The sequence below is a fragment of the Notothenia rossii genome (assembly GCF_949606895.1).
Source record: "Notothenia rossii genome assembly, contig: scaffold_54, whole genome shotgun sequence".
In the NCBI taxonomy this organism is placed as follows: domain Eukaryota; kingdom Metazoa; phylum Chordata; class Actinopteri; order Perciformes; family Nototheniidae; genus Notothenia; species Notothenia rossii.
The window spans coordinates 197,408-210,958 of NW_027639588.1; the positions used below are offsets into that span (position 1 = coordinate 197,408).

General features: G+C 36.6%; 1 protein-coding gene across 3 annotated transcripts; it reads right to left on the minus strand.

Annotated features, from left to right (window-relative positions):
- Nucleotides 1-3,652: 3,652 nt before the first annotated feature.
- Nucleotides 3,653-12,543, minus strand: LOC307027628 (deoxynucleoside triphosphate triphosphohydrolase SAMHD1-like). Of its 3 annotated transcripts, none has more exons than XM_079695912.1 (16): nucleotides 12,350-12,543; nucleotides 12,108-12,168; nucleotides 11,892-11,955; nucleotides 11,598-11,758; nucleotides 11,287-11,402; nucleotides 10,930-11,024; nucleotides 9,715-9,861; nucleotides 9,487-9,578; nucleotides 9,186-9,294; nucleotides 9,000-9,091; nucleotides 8,772-8,887; nucleotides 7,755-7,894; nucleotides 6,279-6,380; nucleotides 5,346-5,450; nucleotides 5,117-5,231; nucleotides 3,653-4,351 (listed from the first exon to the last, which is right to left on the minus strand). In XM_079695912.1, the coding sequence occupies exons 1-16, from the start codon at nucleotides 12,441-12,443 to the stop codon at nucleotides 4,299-4,301; spliced, it is 1,662 nt and encodes a 553-aa protein (XP_079552038.1). In that variant the 5' UTR covers nucleotides 12,444-12,543; the 3' UTR covers nucleotides 3,653-4,298. The 3 variants fall into 3 exon arrangements, with proteins under 3 accessions (XP_079552038.1, XP_079552037.1, XP_079552036.1); XM_079695911.1 differs by having other exon boundaries at nucleotides 9,487-9,590; XM_079695910.1 differs by having other exon boundaries at nucleotides 9,487-9,620.
- Between the last annotated feature and the right edge of the window lie 1,008 nt (nucleotides 12,544-13,551).

Here is a 13,551-nt window from a genome sequence, read left to right on the forward strand (position 1 = left end):
CAGTAGATTCAAGGTGCTCCCAGGTAAAACATTTCCATTAGAGGAGAATTTAATATAAAACTCAATTGTTTTTATTCAATGCATATAGAGGCAACTGAACCACACATCAACATCTCATCAATGCATTTGTTCACTTGTCAGTTGTTATTCAAGCTCTCAAACATGTCCAAAGTGTCTATTATGTTAGTAGTAAATGATCGATTTAGCATAATAAAATAAAATAGTTGTTGAATATCTTTTGGAAACATTTGAATACTTCTTTCACCACTGTATCACAGTAGTGTGGATTCAAGGCGCTGCTAGATGACCAATCGAGGAGAATATCATGTCAAACTCAATTGTTTTTAATAAACGCATAATAGAGGTAATAATGATATTAATAATGGGATTTGCCCTTAGAGTTTTTGCGATAATGTTTAAATAGTCAAATTGAGCATTTATTCAAACTAACAATGGTACATCTGTAACAATGTCAGAAAACACTTATTACCAGTTGTGATAGCTTTCTCCAATTGTTAATATAGTGTCTTTATGTATGTTACATTGATGTTAAACCGTTCACACACTTAATTTGTGTTGCTTTTTTAAACTTGTACTTTTGGCCAACTACACAAAAAGGCCACAGGATAGCGCTGTTGCTCAATTCTTTAGAGGTCTGTTTGATTTAGTGATCACATACAAATTACAAGTCTACAATTAAGTCAAAACATTTTTTTTAGAAACATGATGAAAACATTTTCTCGCCTTTTTTCTCAGAATGCTTTGTATCCCAACAAAGAGAGTTAAACATATTACAATCGGTACTTGCAAGCTGTTGGGTTTTTTCTAAACTGTGACAATTCATAAAATAATTCTATCTCTTGGCATCATGTGAGACATTCTCCTTCGCTTATACAATTTACACAATGGGATCATGATCATTAAAAAGAAATCAGCTCCTAATTTGTATCATTAGCAAATACTTTCTGGTTTGGAGGTCATCGATGGAGGCTTGAATAAGCTCTCTGTGCAGATATCACTTTATGTTAAACTGTAGTTGCTGATAACATCAGAAGCCTCGATAAAAAAAGGACATAAATGGTATCTTACTGGTGGCTGCTTTTCTTAGTGTCATTAAGATGATATAACTTAATTTATATTTTCCACTGTCAGGGGTTAGGACCCATATCCAGAGCTAAAAGGACAACGGTTCAGGGTTTTAAAGGCAACAAAAATAATAAACGCTTCTTTAAGAACATATCGGCATGCTTTTATAAAACAAAATAACGGATCTCATGCTCTCTTTTTACATTCTCCACTTTAGTGCCTGTCTTTACACCTCCCCTTCCAAAAAAACCTAGTTTGCTCTGATTGGCTTGCAGAAAAAATAGCAATGGTAGTTCTCAAAAGTATATTTTAATGAGCTTGCATTGTGACATCAGAAGGGGGGGATACATCTGAGTGGCTTGTTGAATCTCATGTTTTCTGACCAAGGCAGTCCACTAAAACGTTCTGGTTTGTATGATTTGTGGCTTGGTTGGCACTTATAAAAATACTTATTATGTATAAAAGATCTCATGATATGTCCCCTTTAAAGACATGTGAGGCAAATAGGTGACAAAACAACGAAGTGCAAACAAATCAGTGAGGAGCTGACATGGACTCATCACACTACCAAAACAGCTCGACAGCGGCTCTTCTTCATCCGCAGGCTGAGGAGGTTCAACATGGACTCCAGGATACTCTGCAACTTCTACAGGTGCACCATAGAGAGTATCCTGACTGGCTGCATCACGGCCTGGTACAGCAGCTGCACTGCCCTCAATCGTAAGACTTTACAGAGGGTGGTGAAAACTGCACAGAACATCAGGACGGAGCTGCCATCCATGGAGGACCTTTACTCCCAGCAGCTCAGGAAGAAAGCCCTCAGGATTACAAAAGACCTCCATCACCGCAGCCACAAACTGTTCTGTCTGCTGCCGTCTGGCAGGCGGTACCTTAGCATCAGGACTGAAACCACCAGACTCAGGGACAGCTTCATCCCACAGGCCATAAGACTATTAAACACCTGAACTTGAAACAACATCCATAACATTCATCTGGCTGCAACTTAAAAAAAAGTATCTATTATTTCATATTCCAATCACTTGTATTATAGACTCTTATTGCACTATTTCACTATTTTTCTTTTTGTATTGACTTGTACTATATTTTTTCTGTTTTCCTGTTTTATTGTGTTGCACTGTTGGTGGAGCCTGGGACCTAAGATTTTCATCGTCATAACTACACTGTAGCTATGTACATATGACTAATAAAAGCCTTGAAATGTATGGGTAACATATATAAGTATTAAATACAATAAAGTATTTTAATATAAAAGTGTTCTTTACAGAATAAATCATATCACAGTATATCTGCTGATAGTCTTTAATGATTAATGTTGCAGCTGGAAATTGTGCTTTATGTATTGCCAGTTTACGTAATCCATGATCATTTACTTGTTTCTTTTATATATTTTGTTTTAATTTTATGAATCTGCAAAGTTACTAGCAACGAAAGCTGTCGAAAAATGTTGAGTAAAAAATACAGTATTTGATTTAAGAATGTAATGAAGTATAAAGTAACATGACATTGAAATACACTGCTCATACTGTATAACCTGGTTTGAAGGTAGAAGAAAAATCACAACATGCAGAATACTCCATCGTCTCTAGGCCCTTATTTTGTATAAAGGAAAACTCCAAACTAACAACAAAACAGTAGAAGTAAGGCAATACAATAGTATGGGTAGGCAATATGGACACTATTATTTTGGTTTGTATTTTTATAATATATGATATATATTCTATAAAATGTTTGTTGATAAAATAGTTAGGATCATCTGTTTTGACACATAATAACACCGTAAGGTTTAAATCCACGATTATCACCCTGAATTGTCACGATCTGTTTGTGGTGTGTTTGGTCTTGTTTAGATCTGTCTTTGTTTTCTGTCTGTGTGTGTTCCCTCCTACCTGTTTACTTGATTGTGTTCACCTGTTGCCCCTTTGTTTTCTCCTCCCTCCTCACCTGTCTCTTGTTTCGTTGATTAGTCTTGTGTGTATTTAAGTTCTGTTTTTGTTGTCTGTCATTGTTGGTTCGTCGTTTGTCTGTGACTGTGTTCACCGGGGAGTGTTCTGGTTTTTGACGGTAGCCTTGAAATAAAGGATTTTTCTGTTAAATCTGCGTTTGGGTCCTGCTTGCTTCACTCACCGTAACACTGAATGATGGTCCGATTAAACCATAATAAAGGGAAATATCATAAAACAATACGGCAGGAAGATTAACATCGTCTCACGGTACATTTTACATGTATTGTCATACAGCCCAACCCTGCAATGAGCATCCTATATAGAAATAAATCATCATTGCAGCTCTAATATAGTGAGTTATGTACCAGTAGATTTTTGGTATTAAATGGATATTGAAGTGTGTGACTGTGTGAGATACGCTTCTTCGAATATTCCCTTAGATGAATTATCTCAGGGTTTTGCAAAAAAAAGAATCTGTCCTAGTGATAATTGTTGAAGAATTGGATAAGCAACTCCATATCTAACTGAATTCAAATCGCTGCTGAATTATTATGTTGGATCAGTAAAATGGCACAATGACACACAATAATCACAACATGTAATTGATTTCAAATTAAGAAGAAACACTTTTTTATTAACCCAATCTCAACAGCAACAAAGTTAAAAACAATGTTCTAGGTTTTCCTCAAAAGTCCCATGATGACAAATCACAACATTTTCACACCATGACCCTAAACAGAAATATACCCAAAGTTAACCACATTCATACAGATGGTTACATTGAAGGAAGCAAGCTATATTGTATAACTATAGTATGAATAGTAATATATAGTTGTAATAGTAATGATATTGATTTCATATTGATAGATTAAAAACAAAGACATATACCCAAAACAATCTAATATCTAATCAGGTTACCACATTAATTCACACGATAGATATCTTAAACAAACACCTCTAAATATTTAAAATCCCTAAATCACACCTAACATTACATTTGAAATAGCCATAATATGGTATTAAACAGTGATTCTTAATTAAAGCTGATTTGAAATGATCACATTTGCACTTAGATTAGTGTATAATATTAAACAGGGCTCTAAAAACTGCATATATGGCCCAATTGTGCATAATGCATCCTAATTCACTTTTAAGTCGTTAAGTAACATACTTGATCAAATTTCTCGATCACCTTCAATCGGTATGAACCAAGGAGTGCCAGGAAGTGTTTTCTTTATTTGTTCAGATTTAACTTCCATTTTCCAAAACTTCAGATTCATCGACGTAAGAGTCGCTCCACACTGCATGTAAATAAAGAAAGACAAGTGTATCAGCATTACCAAGAGCAGAGCTGCAACTATCTTTACTGAAGCATGGTGCTAGTCTACAGTGGAGCTACATTATTAGTAGCTCCACAGAAAAATAGATCCAGCTTCTCACTTCTCACTTTACTTAAAGACGTAACCTTTGTCTTTACTACATATTACAGGTATATTCCCCCCATTTTCTTAAATTATAATAGTAAACTAATTGAGGAAGTAATCGCTACTTAATCAATGATTCAAATAATCATCAAGCAGCAGGCATAGATGGTTTTAACTCCAGAGGCAAGATCAATGTGCAATTGAACGGCAATTGTATCCTTGAGATCTGACGAGATGTAATGAAAGTATGTATTCCTCCTCACCTGCTCATGTCCATATACTAATACTCATACTGTACATGTTATAATGTACTACTATGATATAATATCACTGCCATTAAATAAAACCTTCTGCCTTATTTAAAAAAAATGTTGGTGCAATATGCCTTCATTTGACAGTTGTAGTGGAGGTAGATATGTTTGTAAAGAGAGTATGGGAATGACTTGCAGTAGGCGGGCCATCTATTCCAGACTTTCAAACTAGAATGTTTTTCTTACACCTGTGTAAGTGGTCCAGCCAACTAGGAAACAAACTAAGATTTTCTGCTCAGGGCATTGGACTTCTATTTGACAACTACTGTAACTACTGGGCTATAGGCAGTCCGATACATTCTATGTTTAATATCTTAGATATACATATTACCTGGATTCAACTGTTCAAAGTGTCCCCTGGCAGCTTCCAGACTTTTAGGATCAATTTTTTTGCTGTAAACCCTGAAGAGCGTCTCAGAGAACTGCGCTGGGAGAAGCTTGGACACCTGACAAGAATGATAGCAGCATAAATATAATACAAATTACATAACTGAGGTTTCCCTAAAGAGAAATACACAAAAAAAGATTAAGATTGAGATTTTTGTCATCATTGTTCTGACCTTTTCTCTCCTGATTTTGAATGTTTGGGTAGGGTTTTTCTTGCTGTAGAAGTCCATACTATTGATGGGGTCCTCCGCCCCACTCCCATAGTCCATAGTAGCAGACTAGAAGAGAAGGTTGAGACAGAAGCCTTTTCTTAATTCAAAAGTAAATCAACGGCTTGATGATTGTCTGGCTTGATGATTGTCTGGCTTGATGATTGTCTTGGTTTGATGATTTTCTCAATTTTAAACTTCAGGTCAATAACCTGCTTCAAAAGTTGAGGGTTAGACTAGGTTTCTTTTTCAGAAACAAGTCCTGTTTCTCTTTTGAAGCCAGGAAAAGGCTAGTCACTGTGACCTTTTTACCTGTGCTGGACTATGGTGATTTGTTGTATATGAATGCACCTGCCCATTGCCTGAACAAGTTAGATGCCGCCTATCACAGTGCACTGAGATTTGTCACAAATTGTAAAGCACTTACATCGCATGTCTGAGATCTGAGATCGCATGTCTGAGATCGCATGATGTAGACTTGTTAGATGTGCCAAGAGCAAGGACTGTCTTAGGTAAGACAGCTTTTATGTGCGCAGCGCCACTTGCTTGGAACAGTCTACAGCTAAAATTGAAACTGAGCAATTTTATTCCTCTGAATGTTTTTAAAGCAAGTCTAAGTGAAATGCTCTTTGAAACTATGGGTATTTGTAAATGTTGATATGTATGTAAATGTAGCTTGTAAATATGTTGTATGATATCCTCTATTGTTTTATGTTGTTTTATGTTTCATGTGGAACCTAATTGCTGCAGGTCTCCCTTCAAAAATAGATCTATGATCTCAATGGGACCAATCTGGATAAATAAAGGTTTGAAATGAAATGAATGGAGATGGCAGTATCTAAAAAACAAAACAATTTGAAGATTAGCGAAGCAAAAGTAAGTACACGAAAAACTTACCAAAACGACAAAGTCCTCCTGTGTCAGCCCGTCAGCCTGAGCTCCCTCTCGTGGGAATGGGAGAGCTGCAGCCAGTTCCTCTTTCAACTGAGGTATCTCATCCTTAAATACGAAGGACAAAGGTTGAGAAGTGAGAGATTACATTTACATTTGCAGTTCTTTCCATCGTGATAAAACACAGTAAGAGGAGGTCCACATTAAGCAGGTAAATACAAATCAAACATCTTTGTTTCTCGGTTTTGGCTGTCAATCGAAGCTCAAACTAAAGATTTGCTCTCACCCGACAACAGGCCTTTTAAAAACAATGTATTAGAATGTATTCTTGATGCAAACCTTTTACAGTCTATTGGAAACATAGTGTTTGCAAAAGGATAATGTAAGGATGCCCAGTTGCTGTCAGGGGTCAGTGTGGCTGTTTATTAAACGTTTATATTGCTTCATCATTTCTGTGTAATCTCTCATTTTAAATGTCAGTTTAGCAGGTCATATCACACAGCAATTGTTTTTAATCAGTATTAAAGATTGTTTTGTCACACCCCACACAATGATAAGTTAATCATTTTATCATTGATTATGTCATACTGTTGACATAATTATTAGTCAGGCACCTGACTCAAACCTTACAAGATGTTGGCTTTGAAGCGCAGATTTGTTCATTTCCAGATAAAATGATGCCATTTCTTTTATTGTTCATTGATGGCGTAGGTCTCTATAAAAACCACCCGGAATAACTACTGTGAACGCAAGGCTTTTTTTACGCAGTGGTTTACTGTGGATGTAGTCTAAGTGATATGTGATCCTCATCCTATGATCTTTCTTGCTCATATGGCATAGCATCTCTAAACAACAATTCTAGGATAGTCTGCTTAAGAGCCAGGTGCAATATGAAAAGAGGCAATGTAAAGTGATAGAGACAACAGAAACAAGCAATGTGTTCTTCCACCACAATAGTGGCATCACATTCAGCTCTGTTTTAACAAACGTTACTTTTGTAATAATCAGAGACAAATTCAAAAGGGGACTGAACCGATTTTGCTAAACTTAGATTAGATTAGATTAGATTAGAAACCTTTGCAAATGAGACAAAAATATGGAGTGTAATTCTCAATCACCAGCAAAGTTTGCCAAGCAAAAAGCGTTACTCAACTTCTGATACTTGTATGTAAAGAAATAAGGTAACATACATTTGAAGTAAAATATTTTGTGGTAACCGAAGGCGTGCCTGCTCAAATTGAGATAGGATGTAATGAGAGTTGTGTCATGAAACATAAATTAATTAAGCTTCCCTGAGTTACATTTTTTAAATACATTAAGAAAATAACTGTTATTTAAAACAAATTAAGGTTACGCTTTTGCCCCCTCCTGCCTTAATCTCTTTTGATGAAGAGATGACTCATCTTTTTTCCTGCTGTGCGATCCCTTGAGATTGATTACACATATGTGATGTAATACAGGAACAAATACATTACTGCACACCTCGGTTGGGGTTCCTTTATGCCTGATTTCACCCAGAAACCTGTAGTGTTTACGTTCAACGATCTTTGTTAGAATCTCCCTTGCCTCTCTGAGATTATCCTCTGTGCCTGTGGAGTTGAGTATTTGGTGAAATACACAATCTAAAGGACAAACAGGACAGAAGAGCAAGTTAGAAAAACTAAGTCACTGACACTGTAAGCTGAGAAGCAGTTGTTATACTTTAATTTGTTCTTAAAATTATGAGAATCACTCCATGACCAAATTTCAGAAAATTGCATTTGCAAAACCAAATTGTCTGTTAATGTCATCTGTAACCAGAATGGCAAGTTTTTGTTTCTCCATGAGCTGAAGAGCATTACTTCGAATCTAAATTGCAAATGGTTGTGTCTTAACTCAACCTTTACAAAACCAAAAACATAAGTGTAAAGGTGTAAGGAAAGGATTAAATGGTGAGTTAACCCTATCTGCCCTAATGTGCCTGTTGTCATTAGCATGTCCTTGTTGCCCTGGCCAAAGTCGTTACCCCAGTAAGAGCATAAGGTTTTCAGGTGAGTTTATTTTGTTGTGTTGTTAAACATACTAACAAGATAAAAAGGAATATGTACCACCAAAATGATCATTTCTGCATAAACAGTACTCAAACAGAAGACTAGTTCCCCAGTGCAACTGATTATGCAGAAGTGTTTTAAATAGCAAGTTTCCTCCCCAAAGAAGTGTTGGATAAACAAGACATGGAGTATAGTGCATACATTTGTAAACAGATGTTAGATATTGTTATGCTATTTTTACTTAAATTCATCAAGACTTTTCTCGTTTGTTTTTATACTTCATTCACACTGTGAGGACCTGCTTGAAAAACACCATCACCATCTTCTTCTACATGGATCATAGTGAGGAATTAGGCTTTTTAGAGGAGTGTTTGTGAGAGCCTTAATGGGTAAAAAATACATGTCATGAATAATGCTTTGCTTTATTGTTAAAAACACAAGCTCACAGCACAAAGTGGTTTCTGCTGACCTGTCAGCTTGGTGTAGGCCTCCATGTCACCTATGGCTGTGGAGAGGGTGAACATCCTCCCTTCTGAGCCTTCAATCTGGATGTGCTCGTCTGCCTTTAAAAAGGCCTCTGCAATCCTGGATGAAAGTAATATGTTATCACTTTATGCATACCATACAAAATATTTGATTATGAAGCAAATTCAATTATTAAAATCAGAGTACCAACGTGAGAAGGGAATATACTCACATATGCTCTATGATCTTAACCACTTTGTGCTGGTAGGCTCTTCTGTGGAGAGAGTACCTCGTGTGGAACAAGTCATAGAGATTGTTCACCTCCTGTTAACAGAATTATCTAAACATTACCACTAATCATTTAAATTGATTGCTGTTATAAAAGCTGATCCAAAAGCAGATTTAACAAAGTCAGCACCTTGTCTCTAGTGCAGATGTGCTTCTGCCCGTCCACCTCACACACCCTGGCAAACTTTATGAAGCTGCCATGGTCAAAGTTGTTCTTGATGCCCAGGTGGTAGCTGTCCCTGATAGGAGACAAAGGCAAGACAAGTAAAGAAAATGTGGTTATTACAAAAACTCATGTAAGACACCAGGAGAATGCTACATGTTCTTTAAATAACCAGGACTATGTTATAAATGTGTATTCATTGGTTTAATACACATTTGTTTTATTGCATAAAAAAGTGAATTGCTCTAGCTGTTGAACCAAGCCCCACCTGGCAAAGTAGTCAAACTTGTCCACATCAATGCCGTTTCTTTTGTTGGCCACAATCTCATAGAGGAAGGACTTCTCTGGACGGCCTTTATACTGTGGAGGTGACTGCACAGAGTGGCTGGCCTTAGATATTGGCTATTGTTGCAATAACGAAGATAAGAAGAAGAAGAAGAAGAAGATTTAGTGTTTCATAATGCTGATATCATTACATTCAAATGGCAAGACTGACTTTCTTTTCAGCTGCCGGGGGCTTAATCATCTCTTTGATGAAGACCAAGTCATCGGGCAGCTTCAGGCCATATGCCTTCATCATCCACTTCAGATACCCATTGGATTCCACCAGGTGGTCGAACATTTCTACAGAGGCGTCCTCATGCTGCAAGGTACACAAATTCATTGATATATTAGTATGAGAATTCAAAGTGATACAAATGAACAATGACTCACTGTTTGAATAGAAAGGGCCTGGCTTTTCTGAAAACATGTCAGTTTACATTTACCAAATGACAGGTCTGTCGCTAAAACGTACATAACGACAGGGAGCTCTGTAAAGCACACAGCCTGGTTTGCACCGCTCCCCCTATACCAGATGTTTAACCACTCCCACTCTTCTCATACATGTTTAAGTTATTGCTGATATTTAACACAGCTGTAATGGTTATTGAAACCGAATAAGTCAGAATAACATCCATTCTATGCCACAACTAATTGTGCTTAAAGAAATAGTGCATCATTTTGTAAAAGATTATGCTTTAATGCTTTCTGACTGAAAAAAGCAACAAAATAAAACATATTAATTAAAGGCAATTCTGCACTTAACGTTAAATATTGCATGTGTGATAAGGTAAGATAATACTTTATATTGCATCATACAGTAGCAGCTCCATTTGCAACATCCTACAGGAACAAATATTAAGACACGATACAAGGCAACAAACATTTAACATAACAATCACTGAAGAGAAAACATGCTGAAGACCCTCAAGCGTACATTTGACCTGGGATTGAGCTCTGTATTTAATTTGAGGATGGACTGGTGCACAAAGGAGAGCTTCAGTCTAACTTTATTAAATCGTGGGACCCTGTACCTCCGACTTGATGGTAACAATTCATATTCACTGTTCAGAACATGTTGGGGATCAGAGATGTTGATGGCCATTCTCACTACGGTATTATGGTAGGTTGATTCATAGAATTCCTCAAAGGGGTGACCTACAATCTTTGAGAAGATTTTCAAGTGGTGGAGCAGTTTTGACTTTAAGGCGGAAGACAAACACTTGTACCATGTAGTACTGCAATACGGTAGAACAGTCAAAATCACAGATCGTAAAAACATGATCAGATCATGACATGCAGCTGCTGGCTGTGTTTTATAAATGTGTTTTATTTCTGTTTTTGGGTATAATGTCACACAATACAGACAATAGGAATAATAACTGCTCACCTTCCAGGTTTTCATTTTTTCACCTAGTAGACCAGGTGGGCATGTTGCTTTGGGGATGAACATTTTCTCAAACATTTTGGAAAAGGGTCCATGTCCTATATACGGAGAAATATAAATATTTTAAGCAAATGGTGCTGGCTATAAAACAAACTGAAGTGAGACATTTTAACATTCTGTATATATATATATATATATATATTGCATTTTTGATTATTCTCTATGTGAGAAAAACTTCAATAATTAAAAAGGTAATACAGAGTAAGTAATTGTTGCAAATGGTCCTTTTGTTGGTGAATTATTGTTTAAAAAATCATATTATTAAATCCCATATTAAAGTGAAAGGTGTGTATCACTCACCCAGGTCATGGCATAGCCCAGCGATCTGAACACAAAGGATGTCTCTGTCAGTGATGCCGAGTTCTGGCTGCTTTTCCTTCAGAGCTTTGACAAGCTCTCCTGCTAAGTACGCCACCCTTCACCAAAGCATACAGCACACAACAATAAAAAGTCATCACACAATTACCACTTGAGTGTCCTGCTGCAGAACAGGATACGCAATTTGTTTTAAACTTTTTATTAGGTGCTACCATATGTAATACAGTCCATTTACAGCAAACAAGTCTTCACTTAATGTTGATTTGGATAACATTAACACACATTGGACATACCCAATTGAGTGTTCAAAGCGGTTGTGGGAGGCTCCAGGATAAACCAAATAGCCCGCTCCCAGCTGCTTGATGTATCTTAATCTCTGGAACTGAGGCGTGTCGATGATTTTGACAAGAACAGGGTGCAACTCCATACTTCCGTGGATTGGATCATTAAACACCTAACAGAATACGTACAACAAAAAAACCTTTCAAATGATGACCCTAAAGAGTACAACTAAAACAAGCTCCATTTCTTCTGAAGGCCCTGAACATGTAGTGTGAAGCAATAAATAAAACAAAATATTATATCACCTTGGGAGCTACTGGCCAGATCTTCAAGATACTGTCCAAGATGTTCTGACGATCCTCAGGTGGACTAAAGAAATCGTGAAAAAAAATAGTAGGTTATAAGTTATAAGTCAAGCCAGGGGGAAGTTGTTGCACCAAATTAGCGCCACACTTCCTTCTTTTCAGGATGTTATATATTTGTTTTAATTGCAACTTGGTATGACAAGGGATGATACTCACTCTATGCCCATCTCAGTCAGAACACCATCATTGAGCTCCGACAGCTTGATAACAGACTTTTCTGGGTAAATGAAGATGCAGTGAATTACAGTCCTGTATCACATTGCATTTTTTATGACAAGTTTATAAGCTAAGTTAAATAAAAAAAAAACGAAAGCATTTATTTTCTACAGCTTAGTCTATTAGGCCAACGATGGTATAAAACCTAACCATCAATTTAAATGACCAAACCACAAACTTACCTTCAAATTTATCTGCCCACTTTTCAAGTCCATTTTCTTTCAGGTACTCACAGAAATCCTCCCCGCTCATTTCCCCAGAGTTTTTTGACGCCATTGACAATGTTTTCTGTGTCTAAGTAACGATAGAAGACACAAATGATGTCGCTCCCTAATACAGCTGATCATGAAACGTCTGCACAAATATGCTCCGGCTTTGAGAAGTACCTGGCTTTTATGTCTCTACCACACCCATCCGATTGGTCACTGCCCATAAAGGGTAATTATTTTGTGATAACTATACAACCAACAGGACAGCTTAATAATAACAACAAAACCAAAGCAAGTTTTTCAATAAGACTTGCCAACAAATTCTTGACTAGCTAAGGTACAGGATGCTGGATCTACTTCATAGACAAACAAAGGTGTCACAATAGAGCGGTACATCACATTGGCTCTTTTTGCTGCTACTTTGACAACATGGTTGCCACCGGCTTTGTTTTCGTGCTGTTGATGCCAATTTTCTTTCTTTATTTGTTGTTTTGATGAACAAAGAATGAGGTAGATTTTCGCCTAGCAAATTTTCCATCCAAATGAAGCACCATTTCTAAATACATTTTAGATACATTTGACTACTTGTATTAGTGATGACTCAAAATCAACTAGGATTAATACATGTGCAAAGTGTCTAATAGATAAGTAGTAAATGATCGATTTAACATAATAAATAGAAAATGTTGTTTCATAAGGCCCAATGAGAACAAACATGAGGCAGAATCTAAACAGGAATGTGTAAAAACATGCTGAATCATTAAACCTCTGATAGAACCAAAAGAAGACACACCTAGTTTTTGTTTATCTAAAAACAATACAAGGAAAAACACCGGTTCTCTTGCAGGATCTGTGAACTAGTTTGTCTTCATTTCATACGCAGTCTTCCTGGCAGTAAAGCTTTTATTTTAGAAAGTGCACCGGAATGCTCACTCATCATAAACAATGAAACAATAAACTTTACTTGCCCCTTGTATGTTATTGTATGTACTAATACACTAGTAAAAAGTTACAGATACAACCTAAAGCAAGAGAGAGAGAAAGAGAGAGAGAGAGAGAGAGAGAGAGAGAGAACACACGTGTGTTGAAGTGTAATTGTATCACTGTGTATATATCTATGTATATATATCATTAATATGTAACAATTTGAAATGTATGTTAATGTTGTTTGTATA